At 46.1% G+C, this 18636-nt stretch overlaps 1 protein-coding gene across 4 annotated transcripts in view; it reads left to right on the forward strand.

The window, feature by feature from the left end:
* Nucleotides 1-18636, forward strand: part of LOC140386652 (protein spinster homolog 3-like) — a 237365-nt gene that overhangs the window by 124850 nt on the left and 93879 nt on the right. For all 4 annotated transcript variants that reach the window (XM_072469164.1, XM_072469166.1, XM_072469167.1 and 1 more), the window contains 2 exons: nucleotides 7937-8035; nucleotides 10870-11041. In XM_072469164.1, the coding sequence (XP_072325265.1) occupies nucleotides 7937-8035; nucleotides 10870-11041 (271 nt within the window). The remainder of the gene's footprint in view (nucleotides 1-7936; nucleotides 8036-10869; nucleotides 11042-18636) is intronic.

Genomic DNA, 18636 nt, shown 5'->3' on the forward strand with positions numbered 1-18636 from the left:
CCCGAGCACCTCACACATCTGTCCTCCACCCCAAAGAACCTATTCAACCTCGCCCCTGTCATATGCGCTCTGTGAACAAGTTTAAACTGTATTACGCTGAGCCTGGCGCAAGAGGAGGAAGAATTAACCCTATTCAGGGCATCAGCCCACAGACCCTCGTCTATCTCCTCCCCGAGCTCCTCCTCCCATTTGCCCTTTAGCTCCTCCACCGAGGTCTCCTCCTCTTCTTGCAGCTCCTGGTAAATCGTCGAGACCTTGCCTTCTCCAACCCATACCCCCAAGATCATCCTGTCCTGAATCCTGCGTGCTGGAAGCAGCGGGAATTCCCTCACCTGCCGTTTCACAAATGCCCTCACCTGCATATACCTAAAAGCGTTTCCCGGGGATAGCCCAAATTTCTCCTCTAGCACCCCTAGGTTCGCAAACGTCCCATCAATGAACAGGTCTCCCATTCTTTTAATCCCTGCCCGATGTCAGCTCAGAAACCCCCCATCCATCCTTCCCGGGACAAACCGATGGTTCTCTCGAATCGGGGACCAAACCGAGGCCCCCAACTCGCCCCTATGATGCCTCCACTGCCCCCAAATCTTCAGAGTCGCCGCCACTACCGGACTCATGGTGTACCTTGTTGGCGGGAGCGGCAACGGTGCCATCACGAGCCCCCTCAGACTCATGCTCACACAGGACGCCATCTCTAGCCTCGTCCACGCCGCCCCCTCTCCTTCCATTACCCACTTACGGATCATTGCCACATTGGCTGCCCAGTAGTAGCCGCATGGATTTGGCAACGCCAGCCCTCCTCTGTCCCTGCTACGCTCCAGGAAAACCCTTTTTACCCTCGGGGTCTTATTCGCCCACACAAATCCCATGATGCTCCTGCTGACCTATTTAAAAAAGGCCTTAGGGATCAGAATGGGAAGGCACTGAAATACAAAAAGAAACCTTGGAAGGACCGTCATTTTCACCGACTGCACCCTACCCGCCAGTGAGAGTGGCAACATATCCCATCTTTTAAAATCCTCTTCCATCTGCTCCACCAACCACGTCAAGTTGAGCTTGTGCAGGGCCCCCCAACTCCTAGCTACCTGGATCCCCAGGTATCGAAAGCTCCTTTCCACCCTCTTCAGCAGAAGCTCGTCTATCCCCCTTCCCTGGTCTCCTGGGTGCACCACAAAGAGCTCACTCTTACCCACGTTAAGGTTATACCCCAAAAAGTCCCCAAACTCCCTAAGGATCCGCTTGACCTCCGCCATCCCCTCCACTGGGTCCGTCACATACGATAACAGGTCATCGGCATACAACGATACCCGGTGTTCCTCTCCCCCCCCCCGAACCAATCCCCTCCAGTTCCTAAACTCCATCATTTCCATGACCAGCGGCTCAATTGCCAGTGCAAACAACAAGGGAGACAGGGGACACCCCTGCCTCGTCCCCCGGTACAGCCGAAAGTAATCTGACCTCCGCCGGTTCGTAGCCACACTCGCCACCAGGGCTTTATATAGTAGCCTAACCCAACTGATGAACCCCTCCCTGAACCCAAACCTCCGCAGCACTTCCCAGATACTCCCACTCCACCCTATCGAAGGCTTTCTCCGCATCCATAGCCGCCACTACCTCCGCTTCCCCCTCCACCGAAGGCATCATAATTACATTAAGGAGCCTCTGCACATTGGTGTTCAGCTGCCTACCCTTCACAAATCCCGTCTCGTAATCGTGAATCAACCCCGGGACACAGTCCTCAATTCTCGTGGCCAGAACCTTCGCCAGCAACTTCGCATCGACATTGAGGAGCGAGATCGGCCTGTACGATCCACACTGTAATGGGTCCTTGTCCCGCTTCAAGATCAAAGAGATCAGCGCCCTAGACATTGTCGGGGGCAAGGTCCCCCCCTCCCTCGCCTCATTGAAAGTCCTCACTAGCAGCGTGCCCAGCAGGTCCACGAACTTCCTATAAAATTCTACTGCGAACCCATCCGGCCCCGGGGCCTTCCCTGCCTGCATGCTCCCGAGTCCCTTAACCAGCTCCTCCAGCCCAATCGGTGCCCCCAGCCCAACCACCTGCTCCTCCTCGGGAACCTCAGCCGATCTAAAAATTGGTGCATCCCCCCCTCCCTCGTCGGGGGCCCAGACCTATACAGAATTCATAGAATTCCCTGAATGCCTTGTTTATTCCCACCGCACTCCGCACCGTGTTCCCCCCTTTATCCCTAACTACACCAATCTCCCTCGCTGCCTCCCTCTTCTGAAGCTGATGTGCCAGCATCCGACTCGCCTTCTCCCCGTACTCATACGCCGCCTCCTGCGCTTTCCTCCACTGCGCCTCTGCTTTCCCAGTAGTCAGCAAGTCAAATTCCGCCTGGAGGTTCCGTCGCTCCCTTAGTAGTCCCTCCTCGGGGGCCTCTGCATAGCTTCTGTCCACCCTTTATATATCCCCCACCAGTCTCTCCCTCTCTCGTCTCCCTATGGGCCCTAATGGAGATTAGCTCTCCCCTGACCACCGCCTTCAACGCCTCCCAGACTACCCCCACCTGCACCTCCCCATTGTCATTGGCCTCTAAGTATCTTTCGATACACCCCCGAATCCGCTCGCACACCTCCTCATCCGCCAACAGTCTCACATCGAGGCGCCACATCGGGTGCTGGTCCCTCTCCTCCGCCAGCTCCAACTCCACCCAATGCAGGCCGTGGTCCGAGGTGACTATGGCCGAATATTCCGTGCCCTCCAATCTTGGGATTAGCGCCCTACTCACGATGAAAAAATCTATCCGGGAGTAGGCTTTATGGACGTGGGACAAAAAGGAAAATTTCCTGGCCATCGGCCTGGCAAACCTCCATGGATCCACTCCCCCCATCTGGTCCATAAACCTCCTAAGCACCTTGGCCGCAGCCGGCCTCTTACCCGACCTGGACCTAGACCGGTCCAGTGCTGGGTCCAGCACCGTGTTGAAGTCCACCCCATTATCAGGCTCCCTGCCTCCAAATCCGGAATCCGACCCAACATGCGCTTCATAAATCCGGCATCATCCCAATTCGGGGCATATACATTCACCAATACCACCCGCACCCCGTGCAACCTACCACTCACCATCACGTACCGACCTCCATTATCTGCCACAATGTTCAGCGCCTCAAACGACACCCACTTCCCCACCAGAATCGCCACCCCTCTATTCTTCGCGTCCAACCCCGAATGAAAGACCTGTCCTACCCACCCCTTTCTTAACCTGATCTGCCACCTTCAAATGCTTTTCCTGGAGCATAACCACATCTGCCTTTAGTCTCTTTAAGTGCGCGAACACCCGGGCCATCTTGACCGGCCCGTTCAGGCCCCTCAGATTCCAAGTTATCAGCCGGATCAGGAGGCTCCCCCCAGGGCACTCCCGTAAGTCAGCTGACTCCTGCTGACCCCGGCCTCTCCCGCCATTCCATCAACCCCCCCAGTGTGAGAATCCCTCCACCTCCCCCTGGCAATCAGTGTGTGCTCCTCTCCAGCACCGCCCTTCCCACCGGCTCCGCCCCCTTCCTCCCTAGCGCGGGAAAAAGCCCGCGCTTTCCATCCAAGCCAGCCCCGCCCCCTCTGGCGCATCTCCCTTTTTGCGGCCTTGTCTCAACTCCCCATCTCTGGGCCTCCAACCCCCTTTCCGCGGGGCCCTGTCCTTCCAACACCGACGCCCACATCACACAGCCCCCACATCGAACCATTTCGCCCAACCCCACCCAGCACCAAAGAAAACAGAACAGAACATCCCCCAAAACACAGTAACCCCCCTAGGCACCCCCTCCCATCAAACCCTCAGTTCGAGTCCAACTTTTCAGTTTGGATAAAGGTCCTCCTCCGGCGTCTCGCAGTAGTGGTGCCGATCCTGAAATGTGACCCACAATCGCGCTGGCTGCAGCATCCCGAACTTCACCCCCTTCCGATGTAGAACCGCCTTAGCCAGGTTGAAGCCGGCCCTCTTCTTGGCCACCTCCGCGCTCAAGTCCTGGTATATTTGGATCTCTGTGTTCTCCCACCTGCTGCTCCGCTCTTTTTTGGCCCATCTCAGGACACACTCCCTGTCCACAAAGCAGTGGAACCGTACCATTACCGCCCTTGGCGGCTCGTTGGCCTTGGGTCTCCTCGCCAGTACTCGATGAGCCCCGTCCAGCTCCAGGGGCCTCGGGAAAGCTCCCGCGCCCATCAGCGCATTGCGCATCGTGACCACATATGCCCTGACATCAGACCCCGCCACTCCTTCCGGGAGACCCAGAATCCGGAGATTCTTCCTCCTCGACCGATTCTCCATGTCCTCAAATTTTTCTTGCCGCTTCTTGTGCAGCGCCTCGTGTGCCTCCACCTTCACCGCATGGCCCAGGATCTCATCCTCATTCTCCGAGGCTTTTTGCCGCAGCTCCCAGATCGCCGCCCCTACATACCATCTACACTATGAACTCCATTAACCAAGGGCGCCGCAGTAGTTAGCCGAGGACCCGGGCTCGATCCCAACCCCAGGTCACTGTCCATGTGGAGTTTGCACTTTCCCCCCATGTCTGTGTGGGTGTCACCCCCACAACCCAAAGATGTGCAGGGTAGGTGGATTGGCCATGCTAAATTGCCCCTTAATTGGGAAAAAACTCCGTTAATCTTCTTAAACACCACAATTGGATCTATCTGCTGTACTTTCCAATTTCCAAATTGGCCCAAAGCTAAATTTGAGAGAGGACAGTAAATGGGTGCATGGATTTCACTTGTCAGCTCTACACATGTTAAAACCGAGCTGCCGGTGCCCCAGGTCGTCTCCTACCTGTTCATTCCGCTATGTTACGGTTTCTTAGCTGGTTAATTTGCTCCCTGGATCCAGGAGAGTAATTTATGTTTATTTTTGCAGGGTGGGGTTGGGGGGAAGGAAATTTAAATGCAGTGATGTTGTTCATTTCCTTCATCCAGACATAGCCATCCCTCTTGCACTGATGGGCTTACCTTTGATTAGCTAGTTAGTAAAGAAGTTTCAAATGTTCTTGTTTTACCATTGGCATTTCTACCACTCGTAGCCAAGTAACGGATGATAAAGTTGCCGGTGGAGATCTCTCGTACAAACATAGGCACTGCAAGAACTTAACAAGGTCAGGGTGACCTCCATGGATCATTTTGATCATCTAAGGGGACCAGAGAAAAATCTCTCATTTTTTTATCCTTTATGAGCTGGTGGGGGGCTTTAATCTCTTATTTTGTGCCTATTCCAAGAAATTAAATGTCTTTGGTTGGAGTGATGACTGTATAGATAGCTTCATAAGGCAATCACAATTGTGATGGACCAAAGGATCTTTCCCTGCCTTCCGTTGGTTGTATGCTTGTGAAGCCATGGAAACCAGCCTGCACCCCTTGGATTTGGGCCGAGAGGCCTTGAGTTGATGGGCAAAATAAATCAACATCCGTTCAATATTAAAGGCCACACAAAGAAAGCTGGACAGCAGGTCCATTGTTAATACCCAGAACTCAGGGAGGAAACTATTTTAAAAAGAGGGAGTGTTGCTCTTAAATAAACAAATGCACACGTTGTACTGCACTGTGGGATATTCCAATTCAGACAGGCAAACCATTCTGATAGAATACAGTCATACAGTAAAGATGTACAAAGGGTTTCTGTTTTTCTTTGAAAGTACTTACTTATTCATCTCCATAACATTTGTAAACACTGAGCCAGGCTAACACTTTGTTCCTAACCACGAACCTCTTTGGTCATTGTAATTGGTTTCTGACTGTACAATCTGAATTTTTGATGAGCAGGAGAATTTTAGCTTTGATGAGAGATTAGAGGTTGTTTTCCTTGGAACGAATGAGGGGCGGAGAGGAGATTTCATTGAGGTGTGTAGTATTATGCGGGACCTGGATGGAGTAAATAAGAAAGACCAATTTCCATTAGCAGAGAGGTCAATAGCCAGGGGAGCATAGATTTGAAGTAATGTAAAGTGGCAGGATTAGCCCAGCGCTTCGAAAACCTTTCCCTTGTGTGACCCCATTTTAATACCGCATGCTTCATGTGACCCCGGAGTGAGGACTGGAGGCTGAGGAGCTGACCCGGTGGAGGAAGGGGGGGGGGGTGTTAAAATTGCTGGACTTGCCCTGAAAAAAACAAAGATTCACCCTTTTGACAGGCAGTGGTTGTAGCAGCGAACGGGCCTCTGAGAACAGACACGCTCACTGACAGAAAGACAACACTAACATTTAAAGGGGCTTCACGGCTGTCAAAATTCAGTCCGAGCTCCACGGCCTCCATTCCTCCCTTGGAGCTCGTGGCTGTCGCGACCCACAGTTTGGGAACCCATGGATTAGAAGAGAGCTGAAGAGAATTTGGGATCTGAAACTCACTGCCTGAAAGGGTGTCGTCACAGCAACCCTCAAAGAATTACAAAAACACTTGGAAATGAACTTCCAGACCCAGAACCAACAGACCTAGAGTTGGATGAGGTGGGAGAGGCTTTTATTTTGGCTGGCAGACACAATGGGCCAAATGGCCTCATTCTGTATCATAAATTCCCTGTGTTTGAATCAGCAATCCAATCATTAAATAGTCATTTCTTCCTCATCTCGTCAATGTTTGGGTTTTGACAGATTGCATATAAAAAACATCCCTAGATTGTATTCATCGATGTAGCTCGTCTGATGCATTCGTTTTCACTCTTCATTTCTTTTTTAAAATAAATTTAGAGAACCCAATTCTTTTTTTTCCAGTTAAGGGCCAATTTAGCTTGGCCAGTCTACCTATCCTGCACATCTTTGGGCTGTGGGGGTGAGACCCATGAGTAAGTAAGCAGACATGGGGAGAATGTGCAAACTCCACACGGACAGTGACCCGGGGCCAGGTCGGTCCTAGGCGCCATGAGGCAGCAGTGCTAACCACCGTGCCGCCAAATTTACTCTTCATTTCTGATAAGTCCCGATGGAGCATCCTCCTCCATCTCTATGGACACCTTTAAATGAATGGACGAGTAAACGTCAGTATCTTCTACCATTAAATGTGGAACTGCTCATGTTCCTCTGCTGAATTCCCAGTAACGAGAGGATATACAACAAAGATAATCGACCTATAAAATTAAGATAATTTAGGGTGGCACAGTGGTTAGCACTGATGCCTCACAGCTCCAGGGACCCGGATTCAATTCTGGCCTCGGGTGACTGTGTGGAGTTTGCAGTTCCTCCCCATCTCTGGTTGGGTTTCCTCCGGGTGCTCCGGTTTCCTCCCACAGTCCAAAGATGTGCAGGTTAGGTGGATTCTCCATGCTAAATTGTCCCTTAGTGTCCAAAGGTTAGGTTGGGTTACTGGGATATGGGGAGATGATGGAGGCATGGACCTAGGTCGGGTGCCCTCTCCACGGGTCGGTGCAGACTCAATGGGCTGAAGGACCACCTTCTGCAATGTAGGGATTCTATGACAAAAGAGCCAGAAAGAATTGGGAGAAATGTCTCTTTATGCAGCGAGTTGTTGTAATCTGGAATGCACTGTCTACAAAGATGGTGAAAGCAGATTCAACAATAACTTTCCGGAGGAATTTGATAAGGACTTGAACTGTGCAGAGCCACTTGAAAAGAGCAGCAGAATGAGCGGATTGGACTGCTCTTTGAAACCGCTTGCCCGGGCCCAATGGCCCAAAGAGCCTGGGTCCTGATGGAAGATTCCAGGATTTTATGAGTGCTGGAGCTCCTAGTAGTCATGAACCCCCTGCTTAACAATTTCAGTCCATGGATTGATATCCAGGGGCAGCAGGCTCGCAATTTCCTAATGTTTGTAGCTGATGGGAAAGGCCTCTCTCTCTGACAGGGCACACACACTGCTTTGAGGCAGAGAAACCTCCCTGAGCTGGAGAAATGCTTGTGCCCAGCATTGTGCAACTGTATCTATTCAGCTTGTCACTTGTGAACCAAGGGCTCTAATGTGTGGCTTTCTGTTATTCCCAGTACATTATTATCCCGACCCGCCGCTCGATGGCAGAGGCAGTACAGATAACTATCTGCCACGTTCTGGGAGATGCCAGCAGCTCCTACATCATCGGTGCTGTAAGTTCCATTCGCTTCTCACTCTACATTGTCCTCTTGGAAGGATTTTCACCAAGACCTCAGTTCTAGCGTCTACATCATGGGAGTTCAATGGTATAACCGACTGGTGTTTGGCATCCCTTCCACAGGAGAAAAGAAAGTTGTATTTATGTATCTCATTTCACAAGCTAGATTTGCCTCAAAGTTCCTTACAGCCAAGCAGTGCCGTGTTCGTGAATAAACTGAGGCCCAGTCTGCCCTCTGAGATATTTGTCTCCCCAGTGTCCTCACCAATATTTGACTCCCACTCAACATCAATAAACCATCTGCATTTTTATCATCGCTGTTTGTGGGAACTTGCTGTGCACAAATTGGCTGCCAGGTTTCCGGTCGTGACGATATTTCAAAAATATTTCAGTGGCTGTGAAGGGCTCAGGTTGAGAAAGGCGCAATGTTAATGTCCATATCAATGCAATTATTTCTTTGGAATCATTTTAATTCTACACACAAAAGACAACCAACTGTGGGGGCTTGAGTTATGTCTTGAATACTGATGAGGTCAACACTGAGAGTCTCCCAGTTCAACCCTCATGTCATGATATGCAGATAATGATATACAGACAGGCACAGACAGGCAGCTAATGAACACAGAGAACAGGACATGACCAATGAGCAGGCAGGACACTCAGGGGTGGTATCTCACTATAAAAGGCACGGGGCACTCACACTCCGTCTCTTTCCACAGCCAGACATCTAGAGAGTACGTCAGGGTCAGCAGCATCACACCCAGCATATGGCTTAGAGCAAGCTGGTTTAGTTAGACTGAATTACTACAGCTAGATTAGCAGGAGAGTCAAACTCATTTAAGAACTGTGTCAATAGTTCAATAAACATATGGAAGTTATTACAAAGTCTGGACCTTCCTTTGTCAAAGCACACATCAAGGAAGCAGCTTATGCTGCACGAAGAAGCATAACACAACACCTCAGACTGTGCTGAGCCAGGGCCACTGGGGAATTGCTCCAATTAGAAATACTTATGCAGGATCAGGACATCCCAAAGCACTTCGTCGCCAATGAAGTAACTGTGGAGGTGTAGGCACTATTCTAGTGCATGAAATGCAGCAGCCAATTTGTGATATGGTGTCACAAGTTATTTTTCCCTTCTACCTCACAGCGCCAGGGACCCGGGTTCAATTCCGGCCTTGGGTGACCGTCTGTGTGGAGTTTGCACATTCTCCCAGTATCTGCGTGGGGTTCCTCAGTGCTCCAGTTTCCTACCACAGTCCAAAGATGTGGAGGTTAGGTGGATTGGCCATGCTAAAATTGCCCCTTAAGTTTCCAAAATGGTTGGGGGGACTAAAGGGGACAGGGTGCTCTTTCGGAGGGTTGTGCAGAGTTGATGGGCTGAATGGCCTTCTTCTGCACTGTAGGGATTTGATGATCCCACAAGCAACAATGTGATAACAACCAAATCATCTGTTTTTGTTGACTGAAGGATAAATACTGGTCCGGACACGAGGGAAATCTTTCCCTCTAGCCAAGAGAGACAGGATCTTAATTTAATGTCTTACCAAAAAGATAGTGGGTGGGATTCCCTGGTCTCCCAGCCATGAGTTTCTCGGCGGTGAGCTGTTCGCTGACAGCGGGATTCTCTGCTCCCGCCGATGCCAATGGGAATTCTCATTGAAGCCACCCCATGCCACCGGGAAAACCATATTCGGGGGTGCGATACTGACGGGACCAGAGAATCCCACTGCCAGCGAAGGAACTCAGAATTCCAGCCAGTGCCTCGACTGTGCAGCACTCCCTCAATACCGCCAGTCTTGGTTTTTGTGCTCAAGTCTTGGAGTGGGATTCAAACCCATTACTGTCTGATTTAGAGATGAGAGTGTTATTCGCTGAACGGGAGCTTACACTGTTTAAAGTCAGGTAGCAGACCTCCTCTCCTAATGGCTGACCGTAATTCTGGTTGGAAAATGGGAAGCTCCATGGAATAATATTCAACTCCGACACTGCCACCTTGATCCAATACCCTGGTGACATAAACTAGGGTTTATCCTATGATGATTGACTTTCACCTGATGTCACCAATGGCAACTTGGAGTAATCTGGAAACATGTAAGACAAAGGCCTTTGCAGCCAGCCAGTCTTTGGTTGAGTTTGAAGTGGCACAATTCAATCCCAGACTTTGTCGTGAATTGCAGTCTGCACGGACACAGCTCCCTTAACCAATGGAGTTACTGAGAGTGCAGGTAGCTAAAGAACTTCACTTCTTCCCCTGTAGGGGTAGGGGGAGGAATACTACAATTGGCAATAATTGGTAACCATCTAAGCAAAATTAGAAGAATGATTTGACTGAATAATGTACAAAGAAACATTAGGAACAGGAGGAAGCCTTTTAACCCTTTGAGCCTGTAATTCAATCACATTGTGGCTGATCTACAACTCAACAACAGTTACCCATCTTTACTTCAGCCTAGCCCCAGTGATTCCTCCCCCCACCGCCTCCCATCGACTTACATTGATGATCACACTTGGGGACTGCTTGCAATCCCAGCAGTGGCCACCGGGACCAGAGCGATGCCAGTTATTTGATTGGACAGCAGTATTCAGACAGCCGTTTAATGGAGGCAGGGTGAGCTGGTCAAGAGGGACCAAGCGTGACCTCAACTTCCACACGGGGCAGGGGCCTTGCTCCACCTACCCCTCATGTGTCGGGTGAGCTGCCACAGGATGGATAAAACAGATGACCTCCAGACAGAGGGAGGCAGCAGTGTGCACTTCCAGTCCTCAGCAAAAGCAGCTGAAACGCACTTAACGCATATGGTGATTAATTGTGATTTTCCTGCACAGATCTCCGACACTATCCAGAGAAGTCAACCAACATCGAGCTATTGGAGGTTTGTAAGCCTGGAATACGCTTTCCTGCTGTGCCCTTTCATTGCTGTCGTTGGAGGAGCCTTATTCCTTTGGACTGCTAGCTATCTAGAGGAGGACCGAAAGAAAGCATCACAGCAAATTCAAGGTAACGATTCACCTGGGTTAAAAGACTGGAATAACGAGAGCAGGTGTGAAGATGGTAAAAGGAATCTATAATTTATGGGATCTTAACCTGTTGAACCACGCCAAGTTTGGGGGAAGCTTAGTTGATGAATCAAGTCCTGGCGCAATACGACAAGTTATAAGATTTGTACTATTTGTAGACTGTGTTAAGTTGTTTGATTCCTTGTATTATTCGACTGTGTATAGTTGAAGGAATTTATATCATCTCTGCTATTCGGTTATCAGTAGCACTTTGCGAATACTGGAACTCAGCAGAAATTTGCAGTATAAACTCCTCAGGTGCCAAAAAGAATTGTTTTATTTGTAGTTGCTTGATTACAATTTGAAAGTCATTTAAAAGGCAATTCGTAGACAATTCGAAGCTTTCAGAGAATTACAGACATTATCTTTCTTTGCTAAGGCAGACAGCTCGAAAGTAACTTTTAAAAGGTCAAAGTCTGGCAATGAAACATGAAGAGAGAGAGAAAGCTAATCTTCAGCTAAACTCAAACTCGAAGTCAAAAGTGGACTAACACCACTGACACAGACTGGTAGACTGACAGAACCCCCAAACCTAACCTAAAATGGAGACTATAAAGGACAAAACTGACTAAACTAACAGAAAAGACAACACAAAGATATCTCCTCAACACACACACCCCCAAAGACAATACACTACAGACAACACACTTTCAAAGACAATAAAACCACAGACAACACACTAAAAACTAAACTTAACCTACAAAGACAATACTCACAAAGACAACAAAAAACCCCAACCTAACCTAAAATGGCCAGGAGAAACTTTTCAGTTATACACTTTCATATCTGTCTTAAGTCATCTAATTACACCCCAATATAATCCTAATTGGTTTGGGTTAGACTCAAACACATTTGATTTGATGGCAAGCCGTCCATCTTCAATGTGCAACATCAGCTTTTCTGACCTAGCTGTTATCTGCATTGTGAACAATGGTGCCTTCATGTTGCTGTGTATTCAATCCCTTGGCCTTGACAATTAGCACAAGACAGTGTCAAATTATCTTGCAACTGTGCTTTTTTTAATGTCACACTGTCTTTGAAAATATGCATTTGCCAGAACAACGGACTTCAGTATAAGTGAATTATGCTGTACAAATGGGTATTAAAAGTGGGGCTCAACATTTATGCTTAAACAGCTATCTTTTACCTATACGAGTTGTATTTGAAATACTTGGCTTCTACAGTCGGCCCTTTGATAAATCGAAAAATTGAGATATATCAGAAAAGATTAAAATACATCATTAATGCGATAGGATAGGTAAAAGCGCAAAGAATCATTGCAGTTTTAAACAATAAAATGGAATTAACATTGCAACAGGCATTTCAAAATAATTATTATAATTAATAAATTAATCAAATTTGATCACATTGGTAATTAATAATAACTTCTTGTAAAATGATTATACAATAAAAATTGAACATATGATCTAGTAATAAATGGTAAAATGATTATCAAAATTGATGTCAAGTCTTTGACATCTTCTGGATAATACACAAAAGCTTGTTGAAAGGGTTAATTTTCTTGCAGAGACAAAAAGAGGCGTATAGCTTGGAATGATGCCATTCGCATCTTTAAACTTTTTTTTTTGTCACTCAAATGGACTGGGAGTAAAAGTTGGATTGCTGCCAAATTCCCGTTATCAAATTTCTTTGAACAACCTGTTCTTTTGGCTTTTAATCAAAGATTGTTGGGTTTTTTTTAAACCAGCTTCCACATTGTTTGAAGTTTTAATTTCCAGGCTAATTCCAAACATTTATTTTAAAATATCAAATACAATAACTTATTAAATATATAACTGAACCAATCTTGTGCTGTATCTTGATTTTCTGTAGATGAATTTGCCGATTCTGTTAAAGGAAACACAGCTAACAAGATATGTTAATTTCTTTAAATTAATAAAGCAACGTTCAGAATGACAGTTTTCTTAAGTTGACAGTTCTTGGCAACTTTTTAGCGATACATTGAGGGTTCTTTAGCTGCTTTGATGGCAGCCGTTCTCTTCTGAGTAAGTTCCCTTTCTCGTTTGGAAATTTTCTGTCCCAAGTAAACATCTTTCTGGGCAATTTGTGCTTTGTGAAAGCTAGCTTTGCGACTGTTAGTACTGAGGTGGTTCAACACCATCCGTAAATCTTTGTCATGATCATCTTTATTGATAGAGGTTATCAGAACATCATCTTCATATTGGATAATGGTGGAAGGCCGAACAGGCAGTTGCCTGAGATGATTCTGTAAAGCCATGTGGTAAACAGTTGGGCTATTATGATACTGTTGTTGATTAACTGTAAAAGCAACCCATGGTTGTAGTTGCTTAGCCAGTAGGGCTGACCAGAAGCCATACTGGGTGTGTCTTGTTGGTACGTGTTACATGGTTGACCACGAGGTGGAGATGTATTGTAGTGAACATTGTCTACTTCATTATCATCTCTTGAATCCATCCGTTGTTTTTGATAGCATTTTGCCATCCAGTGTCCTACTCTACCACAGGAAAGACATTGTGGTATTTTCTTACGTGATTTTAATGGAGCAAGGGTACATGTTTGCTCTGGCGCTGGTGGTGAAATTGTAGTTACTGCTGATATTCCTGCAGGTGCTGCAACAGCCGCCGCTGGAGCAGCAGGTAACATGGGCTGGATTTGAGCAATAGGCTGCATTTGAGCAGCTGCAGTGTTAAAAGTTGCCTGATTGTGCAAACCACGATCTATCTGAATGCATCGGTCAACTATGTCTCGGTATGTGCCAGCTGTGGCCCAAGCTGGTAAAACCAAATTCAAGGCAGCAGAAACTCCAGGTTTAACACCGGCTATAAAAGCCGTTTTTAATGGACTTAAAGTGCTTGCATCCCATGTGTCATTTTCCTGGTCGAGTGTCATTCCTGAATATTCCATCCAAGTACGTAAAAATCTTTCCTCAAAATCCTGAATATCTTCATTCTTTTTTTGAAAGCAAGCTGTGATCTTAGACCAATTGGTCCTCGGGGGGCGAAATTGTAATAGCCAATTCTTGATTGTTAGCCAACCAGCTTCTAAATTTTGCAAATCGTCTCCAAGGGCAACTTCTACTTCATTTTTAAGGGTTGAACTTATACGAGTACCTAGCATGATAGTCAGAATTTGTACTCCATCAAATGGGTGGAGACTGTAAATGGCTTGTAATCTGTGAATTCCATCCCATGTGGTCTTACCACCCTTTTTAGGGTGTGGAAGACCCTTGGACTATTCGTCAATTTTAGAAGGATCAATTTGTTCATGAACCCATTGGTGGTCAAATATGTTTCTAGTGATAGTTTCACCATCTTCTTCTATTTTTTTGCTTCTAACTCTAACCCGTTTGTGTTTTAAAGGGGCTAGTCGAATTGCTTTAGTATTTTGTATTGTAGGAACACTATCTTCGTCTGATTCACCCGACAGAGAAAATGATTTATGTTTAACAATTGATCTCGGCTGTGCAATTGCCGATTGTGCCACTAGGTGGGTGGCTTGGACTGCTTTCTGAGTTTGTTCAATCTTTTGTACAGAAAGCATGTTTGTCAAAGAATTACAATGTTCAGTCACGCTGGTTATATTTCTTTCTAAAACACATCTTTCTTTCACTAACTTGCAATTTTCAAGTTCAATTCGCTCAGTTTTTAATTGCAATTGTCGGTATTTTGACTCCACTTCAAAGACTTGATTTTGGAATTCTGTTATTTGAAAAGATAACTGCTGGAGTTCAGAGGTTTTGTTTTGCAAATCTGTTTTAATTTCATCATGATGCTCAAGTTTGGATTTTGCAACTCGTAAATCTGTTTTAATTTCATCATAATGCTCAAGTTTGGATTTTGCAACTTGCAAACCTGTTTTAATTTCATCAGAATGCTCAAGTTTGGATTTTGCATCTTGCAATTCTGTTTCAAGTTTGGATTTTGCATCTTGCAATTCTGTTTTAATTTCATCATAATGCTCAAGTTTGGATTTTGCAACTTGCAAATCTGTTTTAATTTCATCATAATATTCAAGTTTGGATTTTGTATCTTGCAAATCTGTTTTAATTTCATCATAATGCTCAAGTTTGGATTTTGCAACTTGCAATTCTGTTTCAAGTTTGGATTTTGCAACTTGCAATTCTGTTTCAAGTTTGGATTTTGCAACTTGCAAATCTGTTTTAATTTCATCAGAATGCTCAAGTTTGGATTTTGCATCTTGCAAATCTGTTTCAAGTTTGGATTTTGCATCTTGCAATTCTGTTTCAAGTTTGGATTTTGCAACTTGCAAATCTGTTTTAATTTCATCAGAATGCTCAAGTTTGGATTTTGCATCTTGCAAATCTGTTTCAAGTTTGGATTTTGCATCTTGCAATTCTTCAACAACTGTAATTAATTGCCTTTTAGTAGACCTATACTCATCATCACTTCGTCCAGTATTTAATTGCAGCTGTTGGTATTTTGACTCCATTTTAAAAACTTGATTTTGGAATTCTGAGTCCACTTTAAAAACTTGATTTTGAAATTCTGCGATTTGAACATTTAACTGCTGGAGTTCAGAGGTTTTATTTTGCAAATCTGTTCTAATTTCATCATAATGCTCAAGTTTGGATTTTGCATCTTGCAAATCTTCAAGAACTGCACTTAGTTGGTCTTTAGTGGACTGAAGCTGATGATCACTTTTATTTTTAACAATGATCTCTTGCTGACTGTGTATCTGTCCCGTAATTACCAGGGACCATTTTACACGTTCTGCACCGTGTAATCGTGTGCATTTTCCCCATGCTCTCTTGATATTATTGAAGGACCACTGTCCTCTGGGGATATCATACTTTGATTCAATTTTTTTTGAGGTTTCACATAGGTTAAAATGTCTACGAGTGAAAGATCTACAATCCCCCAACATATCTTCAACAGAAACATCTGGTATTCCAGCACCCCCCTTGGATGTAGTGGGGAGTAATTTTCTGTCTGCTAAAGGCTCTGAATCTACACTTTGATTAGGATCAGCCATAACTTTTCTTGACCTCTGACTGACGTTTTATTTTAGTTACTGCAGTGACTCATCTTCCAGTCACGTCTGATAGTCTGACCGACCGACTGGCACTTGATTTATTTAACAGTCTATAAAAAATGTTCTTTTCAAGGGTCGAAGTACTGATTGATGCGGCTTTAAGACTTTTAATGGGTGAAAAAGATATTTCTTACCCCAGTCTAGCCGTGGGTTCCGGCTGTCTTCTGGGCCTCCTCCGATTATCTCCGAAGCTTCCCGAAGGTTCCCAACCTCCTCCGATTATCTTCAAAGCTTTCCGTCGTCATCTGGGCCTCCGAAGGTCGTCCTCAGTACTCCCCCCCCCGACTGCCTGGCTACGCCAAAATTAAAGGAATTTTTAATTTATCGGAATCTTTAATAGAATCTTAAATTTATAGGATCTTAACCTGTCGAACTACGCCAAGTTTGGGGGAAACTTAGTTGATGAATCAAGTCCTGGCGCAATACGACAAGTTGTAAGATTTGTAATATTTGTAGACTGTGTTAAGTTGTTTGATTCCTTGTATTATTCGACTGTGTATAGTTGAAGGAATTTATATCATCTCTGCTATTCGGTTATCAGTAGCACTTTGCGAATACTGGAACTCAGCAGAAATTTGCAGTATAAACTCCTCAGGTGCCAAAAATAATTGTTTTATTTGTAGTCGCTTGATTACAATTTGAAAGTCATTTAAAAGGCAATTCGTAGACAATTTGAAAGTCATTTAAAAGGCAATTCGTAGACAATTCGAAGCTTTCTCTACAGATGGTTATGGTGGTTGGAGGTCAATCATCTCAGCTCCAGGACAACACTGCAGGAGTTCCTCAGGGTAGTGTCCTAGGCCTTCAGCTGCTTCATTAATGACCTTCTTTCCGTCATAAGGTCTGAAGTGGGGCTGATGTTTTCACAATGCCCAGCACCGTTCGCGACTCCTCCGATACTGAAGCAGTCCATGTCCAAATGCAGCAAGACCTGGACAATATTCAGGCTTGGGCTGACAAGTGGCAAGTTACATTTGTGCCACACAAATGCCATTTGAAAGTGTAAAACACACAAGGGGAAGTTTGGAGTGAGGAAAGGGGTTGGTTGGGGGAAAGCGAGGGCTTACAGAATGAGAGTGGAGTGGGATTTGTGCAGGAACACACCACATCTTGGGTGGTTCCAGCATCACTGGCTGCAAAAGTCTCAATGCCTGCTCTGCCAATAATTCAGAGAATTGCTTGACCTTGCCCATTCGTTGCCATTCTCTTCTCATTTGTACCACCTTATCCTACAGGATGTAGGGGTGGGTCTGGCAGCAGTGGTAAGTGTATGAAGGTGAGGTGGAGTATTTGAATTTTGGGGATGATCCCTGATTGCCAGAGATTGCTGATGACTGAGTGATGAGGGTGTGTGCTGCATTGAGCGGTGTCTGAGGCTGGTGGTATGCAGTGGGTAGGAGATGGTATTTGGACATGTATTCACTGGCCTTGACCATTCTTGTGAGATTGTTGAACACGGCAGCCAGATCCTTGGGTCAAACTCTTTGCGTTGAGCTTGATAGTTATTTTCACCCATTCCCTTTTCCTGATGGACCCCTCATGCCGAAACGTGACTTCTCTCCACCTTTCCAATTCCTGGAGTAAGACTTCCGATGTTGTATCAGAGACCTCTCTCTCTCTCACCTGTTGCCTCATTGTGACTCTTTGAGAAACTGCTACAGCCCCTTTTAAGAATTTCAGTGTGTCTTTAAGAAGAGCAATCAAGCTTTCATTGGTGCTAGCTGTGGTGATGTCAATGTAAATGCATGTAGGCTAGCTAGACACTAGAGGGAGCACCAGAAACATCACACACACACACGCTCAACCAATAGATCAGTTAGATAGGACATGACCAATGGACATTCACGATACACATGGAGGTGACACGACCACAGGGGGGCATTACACCAACCCATATATAAAGGACACCACACACATGATCTGCCTCTTTCCAGTGGAGACAGTTAGTGAGTAGAGACACTGGGTTGATTCAATATTACACCCACCACGTGGATTGCAGCAACTGGTTAGTCAGTCTGGGTAGCTATAGTAGGATTAGCAGAAGTGTCGAACCCGAGTAATAGAAGTGTAAATAGTTTAATAAACGTGTTGAAGTTATCTCCACGTCTGAACCTTCCTTTGTCAAGTGCACCACAAGGAAGCCGCTTATGTTACACCGAGAACATAACAAATCATGGTACCAGGACTTAACTGTTTCAATCCATATAGCCGTACCTCAGCCCCCTGCTGAATATGCAGCCAATTAGCAGCATTCTTAGCACTGGGCTGCACAACACAGTCATTATGACGGGAAAGCACCATTCTGTCTGCATCACATCCACTGGGTGCAGGGTAATCACACGTTGTGGTCTCCATGCCCGAGAACCAACTGTATTAAATTTGTACATGGGAGGAGGAGCTGGGTGGGGAGGGGGAGGGGGAGGCCGGGACTTGGGCTGAGGCCATGCGGAAGGTGAATGCGTCCTTGTCGTGTGCAAGGCTAAACCTCATTCAGTTAAAGAT

Source organism: Scyliorhinus torazame, chromosome 12, assembly GCF_047496885.1.
Source record: "Scyliorhinus torazame isolate Kashiwa2021f chromosome 12, sScyTor2.1, whole genome shotgun sequence".
NCBI classification, from domain to species: domain Eukaryota; kingdom Metazoa; phylum Chordata; class Chondrichthyes; order Carcharhiniformes; family Scyliorhinidae; genus Scyliorhinus; species Scyliorhinus torazame.